Below are 24,768 nucleotides of genomic sequence, written 5' to 3'. Positions count from 1 at the left end.
TAAAAATTTAATTTGAGTTTCTCATAGACATTTTTTTTGTTGATAAAGGTAGATTATCCTATAAGGAATCTTGTATTACATTTTAAAATCTTAGTTCTAAAAAGAAAAATTTTTACGAATTATTAACTCAAAATAATTTGCTAATTTTCATGATTTTAAATTTAATTTTTGTTATTAAACAAATATAGTTAGATCACTTAGGTAGTAGGTACTGAAGACGTGTACCCAAATTTATTTAAATTGCTACAAGTAGCTTTCACTAGACCTGTTAGTGGCGCAACTTGCAAACGTTCATTATCTTCAAATAATGCGGCGTTTAAAAGCTTATCCTCAGACTTCAGAGAACAACAATGATACAAGAACGAGTTTCAAATGTATTAATATTGAATATCGAAAGATATGTAACTTATAGTCTTGACACAAAAACAATTATTGATACATTTTCAGCAACTAATAAAAAATCAGTATTGATTTTATATTAATTTATACGTACATTTTGTATTTGAGTAAAAGTTGAATTAAAAATGTGTCGTGGACCGTGGTATATAATTATTTATAATTTTAATTAAAATTTTTTAATTCACTACCTAGTCTTATATGAATTTATTTGTGTATTGTTAGTAGTCAGCCGGTATATTAGTTAGAGGGGTCTGTGCTGCTGATGAAATTCTAGAAAAAAATTGACCCTAGTTGAGCCTATGTACAGCACGCTAGATAAAACTAATTTTGTTTATCTAGGTTCAGAGGCGTCATTTCAACTTTTTTTTTGTTGGTGCCAAAATGTTTCCAGGACATTCAGATCATTACTAGGCCACATAGTCAATTTTTTTTTTGTGGGAGGGGGGTGGGGGGTCAAGCGGGGACAATAACTGTAGAATATTTGTATAATTTATTTAATATGTCACTTATATTAGTATGAAAATATCACAATATTCTTGCTAATTTTGTGTAGGTACTTTTAATGTAGGTAATTATTTTATATTGTGGACACCTGCAGTGTACAGTGGTATTTTATATTTTAATACACTTGGTGAGTAAATGTATGAGTATAAATCACCTTTATAATAAAATACCTGACCGAACCTAACCTACACATTTTTTCTCCCTACATACTCAAAATATATAATATAGCTAGTTTAATAAAACCAGAAATGTATTTTATGGATACCCTTCTTCACAATGTTTGTGTTATAATTTTATCAATTATAATATTGTGGGAATTATTATGAAATTTCAAGTATTTTTTTTTGTATCCGTAGATTTGCAGATATGATTAAATTATTTAAATTTAATTTTTAAAAAAATACTTAAAATTTCATAATAATTCATAAAATTCTAGTATGATTGTTGAAAAATTCAATAATTTTAATCGAAACTTTGACTCATTGCCATTTAGTCAATTTTGATTTTAGAGGTATGGTAAAAAGGACCAAATCGACTTAAAAAAATTCGGTCTATCCGAATTTGGGATTCAAAACACCTGTTGCCATTTAAAAAAATGCAAGTTGTATTGCGCATGCGCACACGGAAAGATCTAAAAATGTAAAAATCATCAAGAAATGTGTATTTATGTATTCCCTATCCCCTCCCGAAAACAGCATATTAATCCGATGTCACTGGACAGAATTATTTAGTGTTACCTTTAAAAGGAATCACACTGTATATAGATTAGACCTCTGGGCAGAAGATAGGCTAATTTAAAAAGGGAGAGGACCAACCCCGGGAGGTGCTCAAACAGGGATTTTGAGATTTCCGATGGAAATTTTTGTTTATAAATAGTTGCCGTGGGTTTCAAAGCTATAATAATAATAATTATTGGTTTAAAATTGTTGTTATTGTAACAGTTATATTATAAAAAAAACATATTATTCATATTATAGCGTTGGTATTTTTAATGGACAATGAAGTGCACGGGATCAGCTAGTAATAAATAATTATAATATCTGAGTTATATAAAAAATAGGAATATAAGTTGGAATCTAGAATATTATGTCATAGAATGAGGAGTTTTGGCCTCCCAAACATAATTTTCATGCACTTGTCAAGTCACTGAGGTACATTTCCAACTGCTGCCGCTAACTGCCAATAGGATTCCGATTTTTTTTCACGCAATAACAATGCTTTTTTAACCTCCAGTCGTCCGTGCAAAAGCTCTGGAACCCGTACATGTTAATACGACTTATGTCACCGAGCATGCCGAACGCGCCACTGCCACTGTCTTCCTGGCCGACGGTCACCTCAAACATGCTCCGGCCCGGTAATGTTTCCACAACCAACAAGTACTCGCGGCGACCGTTTACCCGGTTCACCCGGGTCCGTGCTGACACGGTTTTTCTCAGTGACAAGTAAGAGCAAGCGTACCCCTGTTGCACCGCTGTTTGGTATTTGGTTAGCAGCGCATTCAACTGCCGCACAACGTACTCCCCACCGTCCATTGCTGTCCTGCTACGTCGGTCCAATTCTTCGTACTCGTCGCACGTGCACCAATGCGGCGCGATGCCTGCTTGTTCGCACGACCTGTTAGGTAATATAACTACTATTAGTAAAAACATTGTTATTATATAGGTATAGCCCGGTTTAGGTAGGTATATTATATAATATTGTTTTTATTATCTATTAATATGAAGTGTGTTAAAATGTGTATAAAAAGTTTTAAAGTATCGATTATTGTAGATTTATAATTTATATGATTGACGATTGTATAATTTTAGTAATAGGGGTATGGGGGACAAAGCTCTGTGAAGCATTTACAATTATTGCACTCCACGTTTTAGAGGTCTAGTTTCACCAGGGACCAATGAGTGGATATTTCAAGTATATTCTGCATATATTTATAATCATGCCTATACAGGGTACTTAAATATTCATAGTTACAAGCTCGCGTTTTATATTTGTATGAAATTATCAACGCAACAAAATATTAATCTTGTGAACCTTTAAAATTATTACTATAATTTAAATATAATAAAATACATTGTGATTGGATTATAAATCCACAGTGATACGGGAAAACGTCATAAATTATTAACATCACAAGAACGGAATCATTTTTTCATAATCGAATTCGTGGAAAATGTACGGCTTTCGTTTAAAAAATTGAATGTGGTGCTAAAATATATCGGGTAAATTTTGAATATAATAAGACATATTTTGCTATAATTATATTTTTGATGGTCATCTTTCGTTGTATTTAAAAAGACATAATTATTAAATTACTACACACTTTTGAATTAATGTACCTATATAATATTACGAATGTTAATATTATGAAACACAATATTATGTATATTTTAAATATTGTAATCACATTTTGTGATATTTATTTTATTGACACTAGAAAGTTTTTTTTTTATTTTAGATAATATATTTTTGTTCGTGAGTACCACGAAAGTCCCAAAAAGCGGAAAAAAATTCACCCATGTGTACTGCAGTACCCAAAGTCCAATTTTAATTTTGAGTGTAGAATGTTGGATTTTAGTATGCAAAATTCGGTTTTAGTGTGAACAATATTTCATACCTACTTTAAATTATAAAATTTATGATGTTTCACTATAATAATAGTTAGACCTAAAAAATCAAGGGGTGATAAATTAGAACTTAGGGTTGCTAAAGACCCTTTTGCATCCCCCTGACCCCCTATAGTTACGACATTGAGTACAACCGGTATAGATTCATTGTAAGGTATTTAGAACTTCCCTCTGGTTCTATATTACATAATATACAAAATACAAATATACTATAACCTGTTGGCATCGGCCAGGTGGAACAGGCTGCGGCAAGTTGGACAGCCGTCGGCCACGGTAGCCTGAAGACTGCTGTTGTTTCCATCGTCGGCGTGCTGCTGAAACAGCAATTGCTTGAGCGTTAGGTGCAGATCGAAAGGCGACGTCAACCGGTGTTTGTTGGCTGCCAGAGCCACGAAGTGGTCGGGTCGCGTGGCCACATATCCGGGTGGCAGGCGCGCGTAGAACGCGGGCATCCGGTCCTCGAGCCAGCCGACGCGCGTCTGGCGTATCGCCCCGAACCGGAGCCCGTGGTCACTGAGCACCACGGTGACGGCGTTGTCCAGCAACCGGCCGTTCAGCAACTTAGACAACGCGCCGGCCGTCCGCTGATCCATGGCTGACGGCGCGTTCACGTCGTTGTGACTGAACGTGTTCAGCCAGAACACGGCAAAGTAACCGTGGCGTTTGTGTAACCGGACGAAGTCCTCCACGTAACTGTACACTCGGTCGGGCGCGGACCGCGGGCCAAGGCAGAAGTTCATGCCATCGAACTTGACTACCGGCAAGTAACGCTCGGCCGCCAACATGTACGGCCGCGAGTAGTAGTCGGTTGGGGCGTTCCGGAATCCGTATTTGCCGAAGTTGTAAGTGCCCATGCTAGGTTCATCTTCCACGTACGCCGTAACGTAACCTACAGTAACATGTGCACGACGGTTATATTATGTATCATGTATTATATCATATTATGTATAAATGAGCTGCTCCACAAATGGAAAATGGCAGACCTCCCAGATTGCGACTGTGGGCATCCCTCTCAGACCATCCATCATATAATAAAAGACTGCCCCCTCCGCGCATTTAAAGGATCAATGCGGGAACTTCACCACGCTACGGATGAAGCTATTAATTGGATCAAAGCCCTCGACATTATACTTTAAAGAAGAACATACCACTATATTTTATCAATTCACAGTTACCAAAAACCATCCATGTTATTTATTTATTTTTATTTTTATCTCTTTGTTTATTTTTAATATTACTAATTTTATTTGCTTGCTTGTACTTATATACCATACGATAATAATAAATAATAATGTATAAATGTATTATAATCTTAATTATAGGTACCTATAGGCGGTATGGATATTTTAAATTATTCTGGTATAATTGGTAGGTATTTTGTTTTATATTTAATACCCAACTATTATCATCACATTATCATGCCCAAAGCCTGAATAAACCTGTAGGTATATAAGACAGTTGTTGAAAAAAACAATTAAATAATACGATTATCACGGTATTTGAAGATTTTAAATATGTGATGTCGAAGTGTGATGTATCAAACGAAAATATTTCATAAACATATCAGATCAAAATGGCTAAGTATAAATTTAAAACAGGACAGTCCGACAGTCATTGAAGGAAAAAAAATTATATTTGATAAGAATTTAGCATCCCCCCCTCCCCATTGACTCGGGTTAAATGTTGTGTTTTTACATGATTAAGAAAAACAAATTTTATTTTATTTACACGATACGAAGGATTTTGTACAACATTTTAGAAGCTTCAGTTATCAACATTTTCAATTAATATAGTGATTTTTTTGTTATCAGTTTGGTACTGAAAATTGTTGAAAAATATTGAGTTCATTTTTTAATTAAAATATTTTGTAGTTTTTTTTATTGCCAGTATCTACAGCCACTCCAGAGGGATCTTTTTCAACCTTAAAAAGGTTAAAAAGTTATCTAAGATCAACACTGAATGAAGTAATGTATTTTAAGAAATATTTTTATAAAAGTTAGAAAATAACTATATTAGATTCTGAGCGGAGCGATGAAGCTAGTGGTTTTACAATGGTGTTTATTTTTTTATTTTTTTATCCTGTATACAAAATTTCTACCAGAAGGAATGCTTTGATTTAAATATGTAGTACCTATCTTATATTTTAGTAAATTGGATTAGGATGGTACTTTAAGCAGGTCATTTTTTGATTTTCTCAATAGTTATTTAATGTCACGGGAAAAACCATCGACAAATTACAAAAAACCTCTAAAAATGGGGTTTTAATTTCTAACGCTTTGTTTATAATCATAGACAATAAACAAAATAGAGAATATACACAAAAAATATATTTCAATATTAATTCAACTTACGGGCTATAATAAATAATAACAATATAAAATATCCAGACTGACAAACCATCTCCGCTCAGAATCGTTTTCCTTTTACAATGATATTACCTATATCATTGAATTCAAGTGTAATACAATCCATCATACATTGAACCACTTGTAACCTACTGTACAGTAGAGCGACATCCACTTACCTGCTTTTTTAAATTTGTTTTGTACATATTATTATTTAATAGTTAATACCTATTAAAAACTCGAAAATTTTAAATCGTCTTATAAATATGGTATATTTATTTAATAAAGAGTATTTTGAGTATATTGGGTGGTGTGGGAGGCTTTGCCCCCCACGGCTCTGTTTTCTTAAAATTATCTGGACCCTCCCCACAACAAATTCCTAAATACGCCACTGCCCCACAGAATGAGCAGGGGCGCAACTTCGATGGAAAAACTAAGTAAAACTAAGGTCCTAAAGCTCTCTATTTTTTCAGTTAGTCTTATCTTTATGACAATTCAATAGACAATGAGCAACCTCGTCCCACACACGCACCAAACATAGTAATCATATACACCAACATGCATTATAGCTGTATTGCTCGAGGATTAATTAGACTGATATTTGGAATCCACGCGGTGGATAATCATAATTATTACTACAAATAACTTTTTTTTACGTGTAACCAATTGAAAGCAAAAATATACGAATATAGGGTTACGATTTTAATATTATTATTAGTCACTCTAAAATCACAACCTACGAATAAATAACCTATACAAACAACAAAATATTTTATTCGTCAAATAAAATACATGTGTGACTGAATGTGTGAACCACTCTATATAGAGAAATATAGGGGTTAAAATACGAAGCTAAACACAAACCCTCCCTGAGTCTAAAGGAATCTATTGATAAAACTTTTATTGAAAACGTTATAATAATTTTTGAGTCGATAAATTATAGGTAATGGTAAAAGAAAGTAAGAAAGAAACATTAATTTGTATACATATAGAACATAATAATGGCTTTGTACTGAATATATTAATTAATTAGTACAAAATAATAATTATAATTAACCACAAATGTCATAAATTATGAGGGTACTAAGAATACCCGAGCCTCCGCACCAAAATACACAAATGCTTATGATCTATTTTTTAATGCACGCCAGACATAAAATATTTAAGGAAATTTGCCATTTGGTACGGTTGTGTGCTATCGCACTGATACTATAAAAACATTTTAAAACTAAACGCCAAATAGTGAAAAATGCATACTTGTTGGTTATTTAAAATAACACAAAGGTGTATCAACACATTATGCATGAGACGTTATCTTTGAAAAATAAACGCATATATTTGAAAACATATAATTCATGACAAACAAGGATTTACAGAAATGCTGATACCTACAGATTAATAAACGTAAAAATCAAGTTAAGGACAAAGTATTAGTCGATAACTCTTATATGATATATTATTACAGGAATAGGTAGGTTAAGACAGGAAAAATATTTAATCGTTTACATTTACTGTTAATCATATATGGTATATCCATTGATTAAGAATACTAGGTAGGCAGATATAGTCATATAGATCCATTTTAACATTTGAATAGAGGCAATAACCGGACAGTGGACGTCCCGAGTCCAGACATAATTTGAATGATGTGAGACATGCTATGAATGATAAAAAGTCGTGTTTGAATAAAATATCTAAACTTGGGTATTAGACAACTTATTGTCGAATATAAAAGCGTTACAAAATACACGACTGTAGATACATGCAATTTTCACTAGTTGTTTATATTTCCATTTTTTATACATGATACAATTTTCAAAATATTTTGATTTGTTTTGAGCTGTTTATGGACAATTTCAGTTTCCAATTTAATTAGTTTTTTTTCGATGAATGTCAATAAAACTTTATTTGTTGAGTAAAAATACTTGAAAATTTAATACAAGGCTCCTACTATATTGTTACAATGACATTTGAAAAATATTAAAAATCCTTAGTCACAGTTTTTTTTAATCAGCATTTAAAGTTCAAAAATTGACAAAATATGTAAAAATCACGAAAATTAGCAAATTATTTTGAGTTAATAATTCGTAAAAATTTTTCTTTTTAGAACTAAGATTTTAAATGTAATACAAGATTCCTTATAGGTTAATCTACCTTTATCAAAAAAAAAATGTCTATAAGAAAGTCAAATTAAATTTTTATGAGCGTTTGAAGTTCAAATTTTTACAACATTTGGATATTCACTGGACTTCTCATATAGCGATTTTCTTATTTTGTTGTAATTCAAAAACCAATGACTGTAGATACTTGAAAATTTCACTGAATGTTTATATTAGCATTTTATATATACGATAACATTTTGAAAATAATTTGACTCTTTTTGAGCTGTTTACGGGCAATTTAAAAATTGTTTTCTAAACATTTCAACAAAATTTTATTTGTTAGGCCAAAAAGCATTAAAGTTTATTACAAAGCTCCTGAAATATTGCTTAAATAGCAGTGTAAAAATACAAAAGCACAATTTTTTTTTTATATGTATTTAAATTTAAATTTTCGACAATATTTATCAAATTTAATATTTAAAAATGATTTTGTAGTTATAAAAGTATGTAACCTATTGTACGACAGAGCGATATCCACTTACGCACCTTTTTTCTTTATTTTTTTAGTTTTTACCACGTTTTTGAAAATAACTCAATTTTTTTATTTCTACCCTTTCCCCCCCACCCTTACCACAAAAAAAAAATACTAGATTCATTTTTATTTCAGCAAAAAGATGCTGAGGTAGAAAATCGGACACCAACATTGTTTTGCTCCGATCAGAATCTTAAAAAAGAAAATATAAACTAGTTATATGTATGTTATTAACTTCAAACGTTTTAAGAATGTACTGTCATTGTACCTATATATAAATGTTAAATAAATAATAAACATAATTTAATTTAATGCAATTTTTTTTCATAAAATATTGGTTGGGTGGGTGGGTGGTTAGAATAATATCTTTGCCTCGCCACTGATCACAACATACGTAGATATAATTATAATTTATAACTATATAAAGGTATTAAGTAGGTATATAATATATATTATGTTATGTTATAACTTATAGTTATATAGCTACTTACCTCGTTCTTTGAAATCTTTCCACAGAAATGGACATTCGTCCATCTCGTCGTTGGGACTCTTCCAACACCGTTTAGTCATTTGATTTACAAACATGCCAGTTAAAATTGGAACTACGTTGGGAAACGTATTGTCAGCGACTTTAGTGTAACCCTCAAGTGACACAAATCCATGCGTTTCCAGCAATCGATATGTTATAGGCATTGATCTTATAAGATTTAAGCGAGACAATGAGTCAATGGATATTATTAGCACGCTGGGCTTGTCTGGGATGTCTGCGTTTCGAAATCGCCTCTGACCTTTATCGATTACCATTGCATGAATATCTTTATAAACTTTCGATTTTAATTTATCACCATTTGGTCTCAATTCACATGTTATCATCATGTATTCGACTGACTTGGGAATTATTTCTGAATCGTTGATGGGATTACACTTTGGCTCAACTCTAAAAGATACGATAAAATGTTAGTTAAAAAGTTTAATTAAAAGTTAAAACCTAAGAAGACATTACTGCAGACGCATTCCTTATCTCACACAATATACATATTATAAATGTATGTTTCCAAACTTATGTTTATATTGAGTAAGTAGTATAGTTTTGTTGTTATTGGTATTGGATTATTAGAATAAACTTAACTACTATCAAACTTAAACTAAATTCTATGATTACGTGGCCCATGCTCATGTTGGTTTATTCGATATTTTAATTTTAAAGCTAATTTATTATAAGTAGATTGTAGATACAATATAACAATTTTAAATTTTAATATACTAAAATTATCTAAAATTCACATTAAAACTAAAATATCTAAAAAACCGACGAGAATACATCTCGTCTATTAAATATAACTTAGGTATGTAAGATTTAACTTTTTATTTTTAAATTCATTGAGTGATTCATTTAACGTAAGATACTGATTATTTCAAAACGTATATTAATGTTTTTGAAAATATTTTTTTATATGGTTTCCAGGAAATACAAAATAACTATCGACATGATACTGTAGAAGTCTATAGTGCATATCAGGCGTGCCGTTTACATTATTTTAAATTTTCAATCCTAAGCTATAAAGTTGAACATTTTATAAATTTTTAACAACAAAATAATTATTAAATTATAAATTTTATAAAATTTGAACTTTAAATTCTCATACACATTTAAAGAAAAAAACTAAAAATATTGACAAATGTTAACAACTCAAAACGTATCAAAATATTTTCAAAATTGTATGGTGTATAGAAAATGAACATAAATTTTATGTAATAATAGTAATTCGATTTTGAATTACAACAAAATAAGAAAATCGCTTCATCAGAAATCGAGTGAATATTTAATTTTGAACTTAACGCTTATAAAAATTTAATTTGACTTTCTTATGTACATTTTTTTTTTTTTTGATAAAGGTAGACAAACTTATAAGGAATGATGAATTACATTTTAAAATCTTGGATTCAAAAAGAAAAAGTTTTAGGATTTTCTAACTTGAAATAATTTGCACATTTTCGTGATTTTTACGTCTTTTGTCAAATTTGAACTTTAAATACTTATAAAAAAAATTGTGACCATGTATTTTTAATATTTTCAACTCTCATTTCAAAAATATATTAGGAGCCTTGTATTGAATTTTCAAGCTTTTTGACCTTACGAATAAAATTTTGCTAATATTTATAGAAAAAAAGGTGGTTAAGTGGATGTCGCTCTACTGTACAGTAGGTTACAAGTGGGTCACTGTATAATGGATAGTATTGAATTTGAATTCAATGATATAATATCACTGTATAAGAAAAACGATTCTGAGTGGAGACGGTTTGTCAGTCTAGGTATTATACATACCTATTATAGGTATACTTATCTATAGTATTAAAAAAAAAATTGACCTATAATAGAGGTATTAATAATAAATTCCAAATTAATCCTATCACAATATCAATCAGGTAAGCGTTATACATCAACAACAAACCGCGGTACTATCATAGATATATAATAGAATACTTTAGAAGCTTCAAGTACCCACAAATAATATAATACAATCATTACAATCACAACAAAATAACTAAAATAGTTATTCCAGATTTTTTAATATGTAATTTCGTCCAAATTTGAAATTAAAATTACTATAAAAATAAACTGTGCTTATAAATTTCTTAGAATTTTTGGCAACAGAATTAACATAAACATTCAGTGAAATTTTCAAGTTTCTACAGTCATTCGTTTTTTAATTACAACAAAATAAGAAAATCGTTATGTAAGATATCGAGTGAATATCAAATGTTGTAAAAATATGAATTTCAAACGCTCATAAAAATTTAATTTGAGTTTCTTATAGACATTTTTTTTTTTTTGATAAAGGTAGATTATCCTGTAAGGAATCTTGTATTACATTTTAAAATCTTAGTTCTAAAAAGAAAAATGTTTACGAATTATTAACTCAAAATAATTTGCAAATGTTCGTGATTTTTACATATTTTGTCAATTTTTGAACTTTAAATGCTAATAAAAAAAAACTGTGACTAAGGATTTTTAATATTTTTCAAATGTCATTGTAACAATATAGTAGGAGCCTTGTATACATTTTCAAGTATTTTTACTCAACAAATAAAGTTTTATTGACATTCATAGAAAAAAAAACTAATTAAATTGGAAACTGACATTGTCCGTAAATAGCTCAAAATATTTTGAAAAATTTATCATGTATAGAAAATGGAAATATAAACAACCAGTGAAAATTTCATGTATCTACAGTCATTCGTTTTAAAGTTACACCAAAAACCAAAATCAATTTTCTCGAAAACAGAGTTTGCGTAAAAATTCCCGTTTTTCCTTAATTTTTCTTTTGTTTTTCACGGCGCTTTTGAAAACTATTGGAAATTTCAAATTTTGACCTCCCGAATGCACCAACTAGATTCACTTTCCCATCAAACAAGATCCTGTTAAAGAAAATCGAAGCAGTTTTACTGCCCCAAACCGTGATGACAGACACAAAAATAAAAAAACACACATCATTGTAAAATCAATACATTCATCGTTCCACTCAGAATCTAAAAAAAAGAAACAATTGGAAACTGAATATTTCCGTAAACAGTTCAAAACAAATCAAAATATTTTGAGTATGTTATCGTTTATTCGTGTATATAAAATGCCAATATAAACAACCAGTGAAAATTGCATGTATATACGGTAATTTGTTTTAGAGTTACATCAAAAATCAAAAATCCGTTTTTCTATATTTTTTATTTTGTTTCTCCCTGCGCTTTTGAAAACTATTGGGATAATTAAATATTGACCTCCCGAATGCACCAATTAGATTCACTTTCTCATCGAACAAGATACTGTTGAAGTCTTGAAGAAAATCGAAGCAGTGTTGCTGCCCAAATGGCGATGACAAACACAACAATTAAAAAAGAACACACATCATCATAGTAAAATCATCACATTCATCGCTCCGCACAGAATCTAAAATGCTTACTTATATAATTTTGTTAAAATATGTTTTATGTATGCAGCATTTATCTTTGAATTTTATGACGTAAACCTACCTATGTTAAAAAAAAATGTTCTACTCCCGTCGAGCTGTATCATACAAAAATAATATGTAGAATAATAAAATCTGGAAATTATAGTTTAGGAATTACAAGAATTACTTTTATTTTATATGTAAAATATTATGGTCTTGAATTTTAATATTTTACGTAATTTGCAATGTCATCACTTGATTTTTTTTATATACAACAATGTAGGTACTTACTTACAACACATATTATGTTTATAAATATATGATATATGCATTTATTATTTGTGCTTATGTTTAGTTAAAAATTACATTTTACCGGCCAGTACGCAAATTGTAATAAGTATACTTACGTGTAATTTTCCAATATTACAATGACACAATATTTATGACTCATTCGGCAATGAATCTAATATCCAGTAAATAAGTTATGATTATGTTTCGCAATTTTAAACAACTATTATATACACATTTGTACAATTATAGGTTACCTAACTAATTTTGACGCAATCTTATATTGTTTCAAATTCATTAGTCATCAAATCAGATGCAATCAAATAATAGGAATAAAAAAAATCCCAAAATACGGGAATAGAAATACTGTGTAAGTATGGAACGTTGGGTTTTTCTATATTATTTGTAGATTAAAATAATTTATTATAAGTTAAATATTAAGCTTAAAAGAATTTTTTTGAATAATGCTATTTACAGTTAATTTGTTGTTAATTTGTATACGTATTGTATAAAAATAAATATTATTTATACCTATTATATTTTATAGGCATGAGAAACTTTAAAATCAATAAAACGTTTCTCATATCTTGTTATAATAGAAAGTTATAAATATTAAAGATACATAAGCACAGTTATTTTATGAGTGTTTACAAAATGCATCAAAATCACAAACATTTCTTAATAATTTTGAGTTAGGAATTCATAAAAATGTTTATTTCAATATTTAAGATTTGAAAATGTATTACAAGATTCATCATAAGTTTTTCTACCTTTAATCGTTTACCGGAAAGCCACATTAGGAGCATTTAAGTTAAAATTTTTACTACATTGCAGGATATTCCGATTTCTCATCGAACGATTTTCTTATTTTGTGTTTTGTCAAACAACTTGAAAATGTAAAACGAAGTTCCTCATTAGTTGTTATTTAGGTGGTTCAAAATTATTAATGATACGTAGATACAGTTTTTTTTTAAACATTTGAAGTTAAAAATTTTCAATTTGTATAGCAAATAATTGAAATAAATAAGTAATAAATAAACAGTAATAAATACTGTAACTATAAAATCTAAATAATATATGAACACAGTTTCGTTTTATAGATTTTTAAGTTGAAAATTGGATGAAATTAGATATTATTATATTTAAATGAATAATAACAATTTTAGACGTTTTGTTGTGGTTTAAAATTTTAAAAACATAATTCGTGGGTACTTTTTAAAGTATATTATTATATTTTATGCACACAAATACACAATGAAATTTTCAAATGCAATGTTTCTAGCAAAAGCGAATACAACATTTCAACCTACTGTATTACCACTATTATAATATAATATATAAATATATATTATATTTTAGTATAATATGGGCTGACAGACCGTCTTCAGTCGGAATCATTTTTCGTATACATTATTATTAAATTCAAATTTAACACATCCATTACATTGAATCACTTGACACGTAATAAACTTATTTATTAAAATATTAATAGAAACTATAGTTTTACACATTTACAAAACACGTATTAATTTTCAAACAAACAATGTTTATTTAAAAAAAAAAATTAATATCTTAAAATAATTTTTAAAATACCTTCTTAATATGATCAGGGTCGGTGGGTTCGAATAAATACTCTTCTAATCAATAAGGGAAATATGAAAACAAATGTCTATTATCTATATAATAATTAATAATTCACCCGTGGATCCCCAAAAAATAGCCAACCAGAGCTAGAATTATGACGAATTGTTTTCTTTGCTTTAAATTATAATTACTTATTATATTGTTTAAAGATCAATAATAAAAATGTAATACTTACTTATAACGATCGTCATCTTTTGGATTATTTTTGAATTTCAGTTCATTTCTAACGATTGATGAATAGCAACAATTAACAATTGATTTTGAAATTTGCGAGTGAAGTCCATAGTTAATTTTGAAAGTGTAAGACCATTTGTTTACATCAAGGATTACACTGGTTAATGGTAATGTTGAAAAGCACTTTGGAGAATTGATTTTTTTAATAAAACTTTTAATTGTCTTATCGTAGGCACTTATGTTAGGTATTCGACAATTATCATTCCATACAACATACCCTTCTTTCACGGTATCATTAAATTTTGTTAATATTTTTGTATCTACAAAAATAATATAAATTAAATTATTTGAATAGCTTATATAAACATCAAATTATAAAGTAATAATATTTATAATATATATATTTTTTTATTAAATACCTAAAATGTCAATTAATAATAATAATTAAAAAAAGGTGGTTAAGTGTATGTCGCTCTGCTGTACAGTAGATTACAAGTGGGTCACTGTATAATGGATAGTATTAAATTTGAATCCAATGATATAATATCACTGTATAAGAAAAACGAATCTGAGTGGAGACGGTTTGTCAGTCTAGGTATTATACATACCTATTATAGGTATACTTATCTATAGTATTAAAAAAAATTGACCTATAATAGGTATTAATAATAAATTCCAAATTAATCCTATCACAATATCAATCAGGTAAAGCGTTATCATCAACAACAAACCGCGGTACTATCATAGATATATAATAGTATACTTTAGAAGTTTCAAGTACCCACAAATAATATTATACAATCACAACAAAATAACTAAAATAGTTATTCCAGGTTTTTTAATATGTAATTTCGTCCAAATTTGAAATTAAAATTACTATAAAAATAAACTGTGCTTATGTATTTCTTAGAATTTTTGGCAACAGAATTAAATATTTACGTGAAATCTTGTTTTAAATTTTCAATCCTTAGATAATATAAAAGTTGAACATTTTATAAATTTTTAACTACAAATTAATTATTCAATTTTAAATTAGATAAATTTTCTCAAAATTTCAACTTCAAATGCCTATAAAAAAAATTGTGCGTATGTATTATTAATATTTTTCAACTGCTATTGTAACAATGTATCAGGAGCCTTGTATTAATTTTTTACACTTTTTGGCCCAATAGATAAAACTTTATTGATATTTATAGAAAAAAAAACTAAAAAAATTGAAAACTTACAATGTCCGTAAACAGCTCAAAAAGAGTCAAATTATTTTCAAAATTTATCGTATATAGAAAATGCTAATATAAACATTCAGTGAAATTTTCTAAGTTTCTACAGTCATTCGTTTTTTAATTACAACAAAATAAGAAAATCGTTACGTAAGAAATCGAGTGAATATCAAATGTTGTAAAAATATGAATTTCAAACGCTCATAAAATTTAATTTGAGTTTCTTATAGTAAATTTTTTTTTTAGATAAAGGTAGATTAATCTATAAGGAATCTTGTATTACAATTTAAAATCTTAGTGCTAAGAAGAAAAGTTTTTACGAACTCTTAACCCAAAATAATTTGCTACTTTTCGTGATTTTTACATATTTTGTCAATTTTTTGAACTTTAAATACTAATAAAAAAAACTAAGGATTTTTAATATTTTTCAAACGTCATTGTAAAAATATAGTAGGAGCCTTGTATTAAACTTTCAAGTATTATACTCAACAAATAAAGTTTTATTGACGTTCATAGAAATAGAAACTAATTAAATTGGAAACTGACATTGTCCGTAAACAGCTCAAAACAAATCAAAATATTTTGAAAATGTTATCATGTAGGTATAGAAAATGGAAATATAAACAACCAGTGAAAATTTTATGTATCTACAGTCATTCGTTTTAAAGTTACACCAAAAACCAAAATCAATTTTCTCGAAAACAGATTTTGCATAAAAATTCCCGTTTTTCCTTAATTTTTCTTTTGTTTTTCACGGCGCTTTTGAAAACTATTGGAAATTTCAAATTTTGACCTCCCGAATACACCAACTAGATTCACTTTCCCATCAAACAAGATACTGTTGAAGAAAATTGAAGCAGTTTTACTGCCCCAAACCGTGATGATAGACACAAAAAAAAATTTAAAAAAATTTAAAAATTAAAAAAAAAACACACATCATTGTAAAATCAATACATTCATCGTTTCACTCAGAATCTAAAATGAATGTATGTATTCTGTTTATAAATTAATATTCTTATTATATGTTTAAAAAATTTATATTACTATTTTCAGATGTGATGACTTTGCTGTAATATGAATGGTGCTCGGCAGAATGGTAATCTATTGAGTTTTCAATTTCATAATTTTTATCACTACAATATAACAGTAACAAAGTTATCATAAAAATCACATAGAGAATGATTTTGTTGGCATCGTTTGTACCCTTCTTCACATTTTTGTTTTCAGTCATAATTTAAGTTTTCTGCAAAAACAATATAAACAATATAAACAATTAAAGATTATATACCTAATTTGTACAAAATAAAAGGTTTTCAATAAATATTCACTATCACTGTGTGGCGTGTGGGATTTTTGATGCCCGGACATCATAATTTAAACTTTTACGGGATTAGTTGACTAGACTAAACTAGTGGTGGAGTTGCAAGGCGTCGGCATGGACAAGGGTGACGAGTGACTATAAGTAGATAGCTATCTACTATATTTGGGGTCGTGTGTATCTATACATTATATAATATAGTGGTAAGGTAAACTGTACAGTGTACTATAATACAACATAATATGTATATAATATATATACAACAATAAAACACGTCAACACAATCATCATGCACACGCATTGTCATTTTAGGAAGTGGTTGGGTTGTGCAGGGCTAGCCAGCGTGTAAGTACCTACTAAAAATGATGTGGGCCGTGGGGCATCATGATTTATAAATATTTACCACGCCACTGTAGTGTAAACAATAATTATTTTTTTATACAGTGTTATTTTATTAAATTAATAATTAATAATATTATTTAGTTTAGGAATTTTAAAATAATAAATACACATATTATTATGTCTATATATCTATGAACTATGATGTTAACGAGATAGTAGTCTAAAGTTAATGATTTAAGTTTTAATTAAAAGAATTGTCAATTTGTAATTTTTAATAAACTTAATTTAGACACTGGTATATTATGAATTTTGAGTTTTCAGACTTTTTCTATACTCGATAAATTGATATTATGATTAATATTGACGTCAAACTTTTTTTAATTTAGCATCTATATACCTACCTAGCTATTTGAGTAACTACTTAATCTGTTCAAACATTTTATTTTATACAATTTATTAATCTTTTCTTAAGGAAGAACATTAATACTAATAACTAACATACTCAAGACATTTACTTTAAAAAAAATGTCAAGTGGTTATAACATTTGGGTTGTAACCCGTAGGTACCGGATACTCCGGTACACAATATAATAGTAATAATTTTTAATCTTCTGCTTTGTGAGAGTTGTATTATGTACTTGTATGTGTGTTATTGCATGTCAGTAATATACTGAGATAAGGACCATAAGGTCTGGTTATAATATGATTTATTATGGTGTTATTTCGTGTGATTATTTTAAATTATAATAAATTAGTAAATAAATAATGGATGCGATATTGATTGAATTTGTTATCATTGTACCAAGTCTTAATTTAATATTTAAAGAAATAAAGGCTAGACATATTTAAATGTAAAAAAATGTATTATTCGTTATTCAAATAGGTAATAACTAATAGCCAATAGGTACAGATATTTATATAGTGCCATGGCGCAAGGCCTAGAGTAAAAACATAAAATAACTATAAAATATTTAATATAAACTACGTTCTATTTGATCCTTTAATAACCAAAAAAATATAAATGCACTGTAATGTCATTATAATTTTTTTCTTAAACTCTAAAAACTTATTTTTTCGAGGAACAGAAAAAAAATCAATAACTTATATGATTAGTTTGCAAATATATTATACATAATAATAAGTAGTTAGTTATAAACTTATTAAACTTATAATATATTAAATAAACTAAGGCCACCATTCTGTGTCAATTTTAGTGAAAATTAATTCCAAAAGCTTGCCCATTGGAAGGTTAAATAAAATAATGAAAAAGTAGGAATATACTTTATTACCTTTTAAACTGCTCTCCACCTTTCCGTCGATCGTCGTCACTCGTCAAGTGCCAACATTCAAATGAATTTAAATTTTAAATGTGAAAAATAAAAGGTTTATTTTATTGGTTTTGGACATAATAATATTATCAATAGTCATTAAAACACACGGTCGTAGGCAGACGCAGGTTCGTAGATCGTGTGGCGGGTAGTACTACTGTATAATGATAATTGTTACTGAGAACAAGTATTACTGATATCTTTTCTGAAAATAACAAAAAAGTAAATACCTATAATTGTTATATTTTCTGAAAATACCTACCTATACTCGGATAGTCGAATATTCCCAATAAGTACATACATTATTAATAATAACTAGTAACTCACTGTAATTATTTTATTACACATGAAATATTTTAAAATTGTAACAATAATTGTAATATTCCTACTATAGGTACCCTCATACAATGTACATATTAATATAATATTATTATAACTTTTTAAAATTATTTTTATTCGTGTTTATATTACAAATATGAAATATGAAAAAAAAAATTAAAATAAATATACCTAATAAGTCAATAATAATTAATAACCCTTAATTCTAAAAAAAAAGCCGCCCTCCCATAAAAACCACCCTAGGCTATATGTATAATGCCCCTTAATCCGCCACTGAATGACATATCTCATTAGACATTTGTCTAAATATTGTCTCAAAACAATTTATTTAAACATCATTTAAATTGACAAATTGTTTTTGTTTATTTTGAAAGTCGAAAGCAACGTCAAATAGCAATAAAATATAAAACCGATATGTCATCCCCTCAAAAATTGTATTCTCTATCTTTTTTGTCATGTGTGATTTTACTCTAAGATTACTTACAAACAGAAAAAATGATACTCCGTAAATGCGGTTTGTCTATGTCGTGCGTGGACTAGAGAGAAAACAAATAGTGCGCTGACATTCTCTTAAGTCATTTTTATCATACCATGTGTGTAAGTTTTGGTATTTAGTTTAAAACTAATTCAATTTTACTTTCAAAGAGAGTTTAAATGGATAATTTAATTATAAATTATAAATTCAATTATATAATCTATTTAGGTACCAAAAAAAATTGAAATAGTATATTATTTTGATTTTATATATATTATGCTTGAGAATATAATTACATAATAATATCATGCAGTAGGTGTGATCTCAATTAGATATATTTTTTTTATCGTCTATACATGCACATAGGCATAGTACATACGCATTATGTATTGTTTACTTTTATAATATTTTTAATGAAGACAAATCACAGAGTACATTTATTATTTTATCAACCGGACCTATATTTCACTTCCTTTAACGATAAAACAATTAAAAAAAAAAAAATTTGTATAAGTATAATTTGACTATAATAAGTATAATTTAATATTTATGTCATAATTGACGTATTAAATGAACTATACATTAGTCATTAATACACCTTGATCTTCGACACTAAAGGTAGAAAATATAAATTAATATATGGCTATATACATATAAATTATTTTATTACGACAGGATAACATGTATCTTTATATTATAGAAAGCTATATTTTATTTAATATTTTGAGTGAATGATCTAAATACCTACATAATAGTATAATAGGTTAAAGGATTATGACTATATTAGGAGCACGCTATCCGCATATACGATATACGTTGTCTCCGTCTTACAAACATACAACAGCAAATTGTACGTTCTGAATAATCCATTTAACTCTGTTATATTTAATATTATAGTAAATTGACCTATCGTACAATTTAGAAGTAAGAATGTTGTATAGTTATCTCGAACGTTTTTTTTGTATTTTAATTTTAAAGCGAGTTATAATAATTTTAAAATGCTCATAATTCGCTTTAAAATTAAAATATACAAAAAAACCTATGAAATGTACTAGATAATATTCTTACTTTTAAATTGTATAATAATAGATTACAATTATAGGTCAATTCACTCTAATATTAAAAATGACAGAGTAACAGACTACATTGTCCACACTGCAGAGTTAAATGGATTATTTAGAACGTACAAATTGCAATATGACGCCTTTGTATAAAACGAAGATAGTGATGTGCCACTAAGAATATTCCCCAAGGAACGTTCCCGGGAACAGATAATATTCCCTAACCTCTCAGGAAGTTTTCTAAAAAAAAGCATTCAATATCTAATTTCTATTCGATTTTATTTATTAAAAATTAATTTAATTTAAACATATAAGACATTATAAATAATTATAGGTAATAATTAGAGCCCGGATTTATATGTATTTAAAAGTGTTAAATATGATTTAAATACGCAAGGAAAGTGGCTAAATGTGCAATTATATGCCATATTATGTTATACGTTATTGAATGCGATTTAAAAAAAAAAAACCACTCTTTTACACCAAAGAAAGTAGGTACTAGATGTTCTATCATAAATTGTTTAAAATCCAATCTTTACACTGACAACTGAAATTAAATGTATAACTTAATGTCTTAGTTAAGTTAAGTTTATTCTCCTGTAGACTAATATTTTAGGATACAAAATATTTGTCATTTGGATCATTTACCATAATTTTAATTTAATACTGAACATTTGATCAATATTTAAAAACTTCTTATAATTAACATTCCCGAGAATTGCACATCACTAGATGAATACAACAGATGTGGGTATAGCGTCCTCTTAATTTTAATAAATTAATTTAAAAAATGCTTATTTACTTAAAAATATAATACGTATAGCCGTATAGGTACAGTGAAATTCATGAAAATAGACAATCTAAGCTATAAATATACAATTTTAAGTTTATTTCAAAATAGTAGTTAGGTATGTAGTTGGTAATAACTATTTAGTAATTATAACTAAATAGTTACTAATGACTAATTATAAATGTATTTATTTTGAATAAATTGTTTATCCTACGTAGGTAGGTACAGTTATAGCCTAAAGGTATTGATTAATTTTAATTTTACTATTTATGTATTTTCCTGGAACATTTCAGTTTATTGCTGTTTACCCAGGTTGTGTTGACTGTATTTTGTTTTATATTAAACCGTTCTACAGTTTTTTTAATTAATCAACAATTTAGTTTAGTAGGCATTGTAGACGGTCAAGCGGGTACTTGTATGCCCGTGGGGAGGTCGTGATGAGCCATGCCCCCCCCCACTATTTCAGTTAATATGAATTGTCTTATCACTTGTAAAAAAAAATAGTACCATTTATGTATTCTGTGATAGTACCTATGTGTGTATTATTGGAGTTTCGACTTTGCCCCCCCCCCCCCCCCCAAGCCCTCGTTTATATTTATGCTGTTGCCCTTGGGCCTTGGGCAGGTATATAGTATATCAATGGATTAAACATATAGTACAATATTACACATTTTAGGAAAAATAACAAATATAAAGCACCGATTTTATATTTAACAATTGATAAATAATAATATATGATACATTTTGGAACTAGCCAGCTGGGGCCTTGCGCCTTTGTACCTGGTTGGGGGTTCAATAATTAAACTATAGTTAAGCGATCTCCTTTCGTTGCGCTTATGTAATTTTAATGTATTTAATCTATAAAATATGTGCTTTTATATAATATTACTTACTCGTTGAGTTCGTATTAAAATTATAAATAGACCATTAGTATAATAATGAAAACAAAAGAATATAATTAATGTAAAGAAATTTACACACGCACACACATAAAAATTTAAATTAACACTATGATTCTTTTTCTCAATTATTTTACCGTTAACATTAATAATTGTAATATTATTTAAGTTAACTAATATCAATAAAGAAAGATAAATCAAAAAATATATTATGTATTCCAATACATTGCACCAATACTATAACTACATGTTTTTATATCATATATTATTATGTACAAAATATGAGTGTGTATAATATAATTATGCCATTATAATATCGTCGTAATAATAAAGATAAAATAGGAGTATAGAATAAGGTCCGAACAGCGGAATTAACGACTGGCGTGTCTGCGCAGTATTGGCGCATTGAGCCATATTATTAATATTTCCACCGCGGCACCGCCATCGCCACCGCAATGCACAGCTGCGACATTAGTATCACGCTTATCATCATTATTCGTACGATACCGAAATCGTGCAACAGCAATGATGAAAATAACCCGCGCACAATATTATATTATTATAACACATGCCCGACGGAGCGATTTTCGAAACACGCGTACAGAAATAAAATTATACAACATGTACTATAATCGTATATAGCCATATAGGTATAAGCACAAAAATGTCAAATTTATAGTCCTGCGTTGCAAGCGTTCGTATTCACTTCTCGCCATGGCTATATCGGGGTGGAAAACGATTATTAAATACCTATATTATACGATATCACTAATAACATTATGATAGTTTATAATTTAATATCATAATTCATAAAGAAGCACACAACACAAAAAAAAAATTTCTTAAGAGGACGTCAGCGCACAATATTTTTTCTCTCTCTGGACCACGCGCAGCATAGACAAAACGCATTAACGCAGAATCATTTTTTCTATGTTTATAAGTAGTTTTAGAGTAAAATCACCCATTACGAAAAAGATGTACTGATAACTGTCTGATGTATATAAACATTCAGTATCTCTGGTCATTTTTTTAAGAGTTACACCCAACACCAAAAACCGATTTTGCGTAAAAATTCCAGTTTTAACTTAATTTTGTTTTTGGTTTTTCCCGGCGCTTTTGAAAACTAGGGGAAATTTTAAATTTTGACTTTGCCAATGTACCAACTAGATTCACTTTCCCACCAGAAGAGATACTGAAGTTGAAAATAAAAGCATTATTTCGACATTCGACTACTTATCATGTAGGTATATAGCCACAAATAAAAATTAAAATAGTAAAAAAAAAACACATGGTAAAGTCAATAGGTACATTTAAATTAATTTAAATCAATTAATTTTTAATTTTTAATTTAGAAGAGAACTTCAGAAAGAGCCAAAAGACCGTTCAGGTGATGCTGATAGAAAATATTAATCAAAATGGGCATTTTTTAATATTTAATGATGTTTGTGAAGGACTCGTTAATTCTTAGTTTGTATCAGTGGCGTGTAACATAATATGGTCCAATAATTTTTGCTCAGGCAACACCTTAAATATGGGTGGGTGGGTATTGATAGAAGAAAAATAGGAAATTTTATAGGCCGGTATAACAGTATTATGAAGCCATGAGGGGTAGGTCCAGTGGCGTATTTAGGAATTTTGATAGGGGGGGGGGGATGAAATATATAATAATAGGTACACTCAATAAATACGAATATAATATACATTTTTAAAATCCTCTAACTCAGGGGTCTCCAACCTACGGCCCGCGGGCCGAATCCGGCCCGCCAAGGGCTTTTTACTGGCCCTCCAAGATAATAAATGTTTTGATTATTTTCATTTAGTTGTCATTGTTTTTAATTTATTGAATTAATTAAATTAAATTAATTTATTAGTTTTTTTCTTTTGGTGTTATTTGTAACAGCTTATAATAGTAATTTATACCTATATTATACTAATTACCAACACTAACTAATAATAGAAAAACTCGTTATAAAATAAAAACAAACATTAATTTTTCTAAATAAATCTTATTTATTCTTCAATTTCTTAACCGATCTATTCCTCTAAAAATGTTGGCCCGCAAGTCCAAAGCGTATCTCAATTTTGGCCCGCCGTAAAAAAAGGTTGGAGACCCCTGCTCTAACTTGTTGAGTTTAGTGTGGATCAAGGTGAAATAAGAATTAACACGAATTGTATAGTACCTAATAGCATTTATTATAAATTCATACTAACGACAATCCCGTGTTTAATACGATAAACAAAAAAAATAGTTATAATACAAAATCCTGTTTTCTATTTTTTTGGATGCTCAGTTCATCGATAGGCTTATCTGGCATGATTATTGTATTGACCGGTGACATGCAAAAGCCAATAGGTATATTAAGAGGACGCTACACCCGTATGTGTTGTCTCCGTCTTACACAAGCACGATATACCAAATTGTCGTTCACTATTCTCA

At 28.5% G+C, this 24,768-nt stretch overlaps 1 protein-coding gene across 4 annotated transcripts in view; it reads right to left on the bottom strand.

Moving 5' to 3' along the window:
- Positions 1–1,829: 1,829 nt before the first annotated feature.
- LOC100165313 overlaps positions 1,830–24,768 on the bottom strand; it is a 24,321-nt gene continuing 1,382 nt past the window's right edge. The window contains exons 1-7 of one of the 4 annotated variants that reach the window (XM_003245234.4): positions 22,326–22,737; positions 18,729–18,972; positions 16,824–17,022; positions 14,561–14,879; positions 8,998–9,443; positions 3,744–4,416; positions 1,830–2,517 (exon numbers count right to left, since the gene is read on the bottom strand). In XM_003245234.4, coding sequence (XP_003245282.1) covers positions 2,076–2,517; positions 3,744–4,416; positions 8,998–9,443; positions 14,561–14,879; positions 16,824–17,010 — 2,067 coding nt within the window. In that variant the 5' untranslated portion in view covers positions 17,011–17,022; positions 18,729–18,972; positions 22,326–22,737 and the 3' untranslated portion in view covers positions 1,830–2,075. Of the gene's footprint in view, positions 2,518–3,743; positions 4,417–8,997; positions 9,444–14,560; positions 14,880–16,823; positions 17,023–18,728; positions 18,973–19,029; positions 19,130–22,325; positions 22,738–24,768 lie in introns of those variants that run through there. The other 3 variants (XM_003245235.4, XM_001944992.5, XM_029488073.1) reach the window with 3 other exon arrangements.

Source organism: Acyrthosiphon pisum, chromosome A1, assembly GCF_005508785.2.
Source record: "Acyrthosiphon pisum isolate AL4f chromosome A1, pea_aphid_22Mar2018_4r6ur, whole genome shotgun sequence".
NCBI classification, from domain to species: Eukaryota; Metazoa; Arthropoda; class Insecta; order Hemiptera; family Aphididae; genus Acyrthosiphon; species Acyrthosiphon pisum.
Note: the sequence above shows the minus strand (reverse complement) of the source record. Positions and strands in the feature narration are given on the sequence as shown.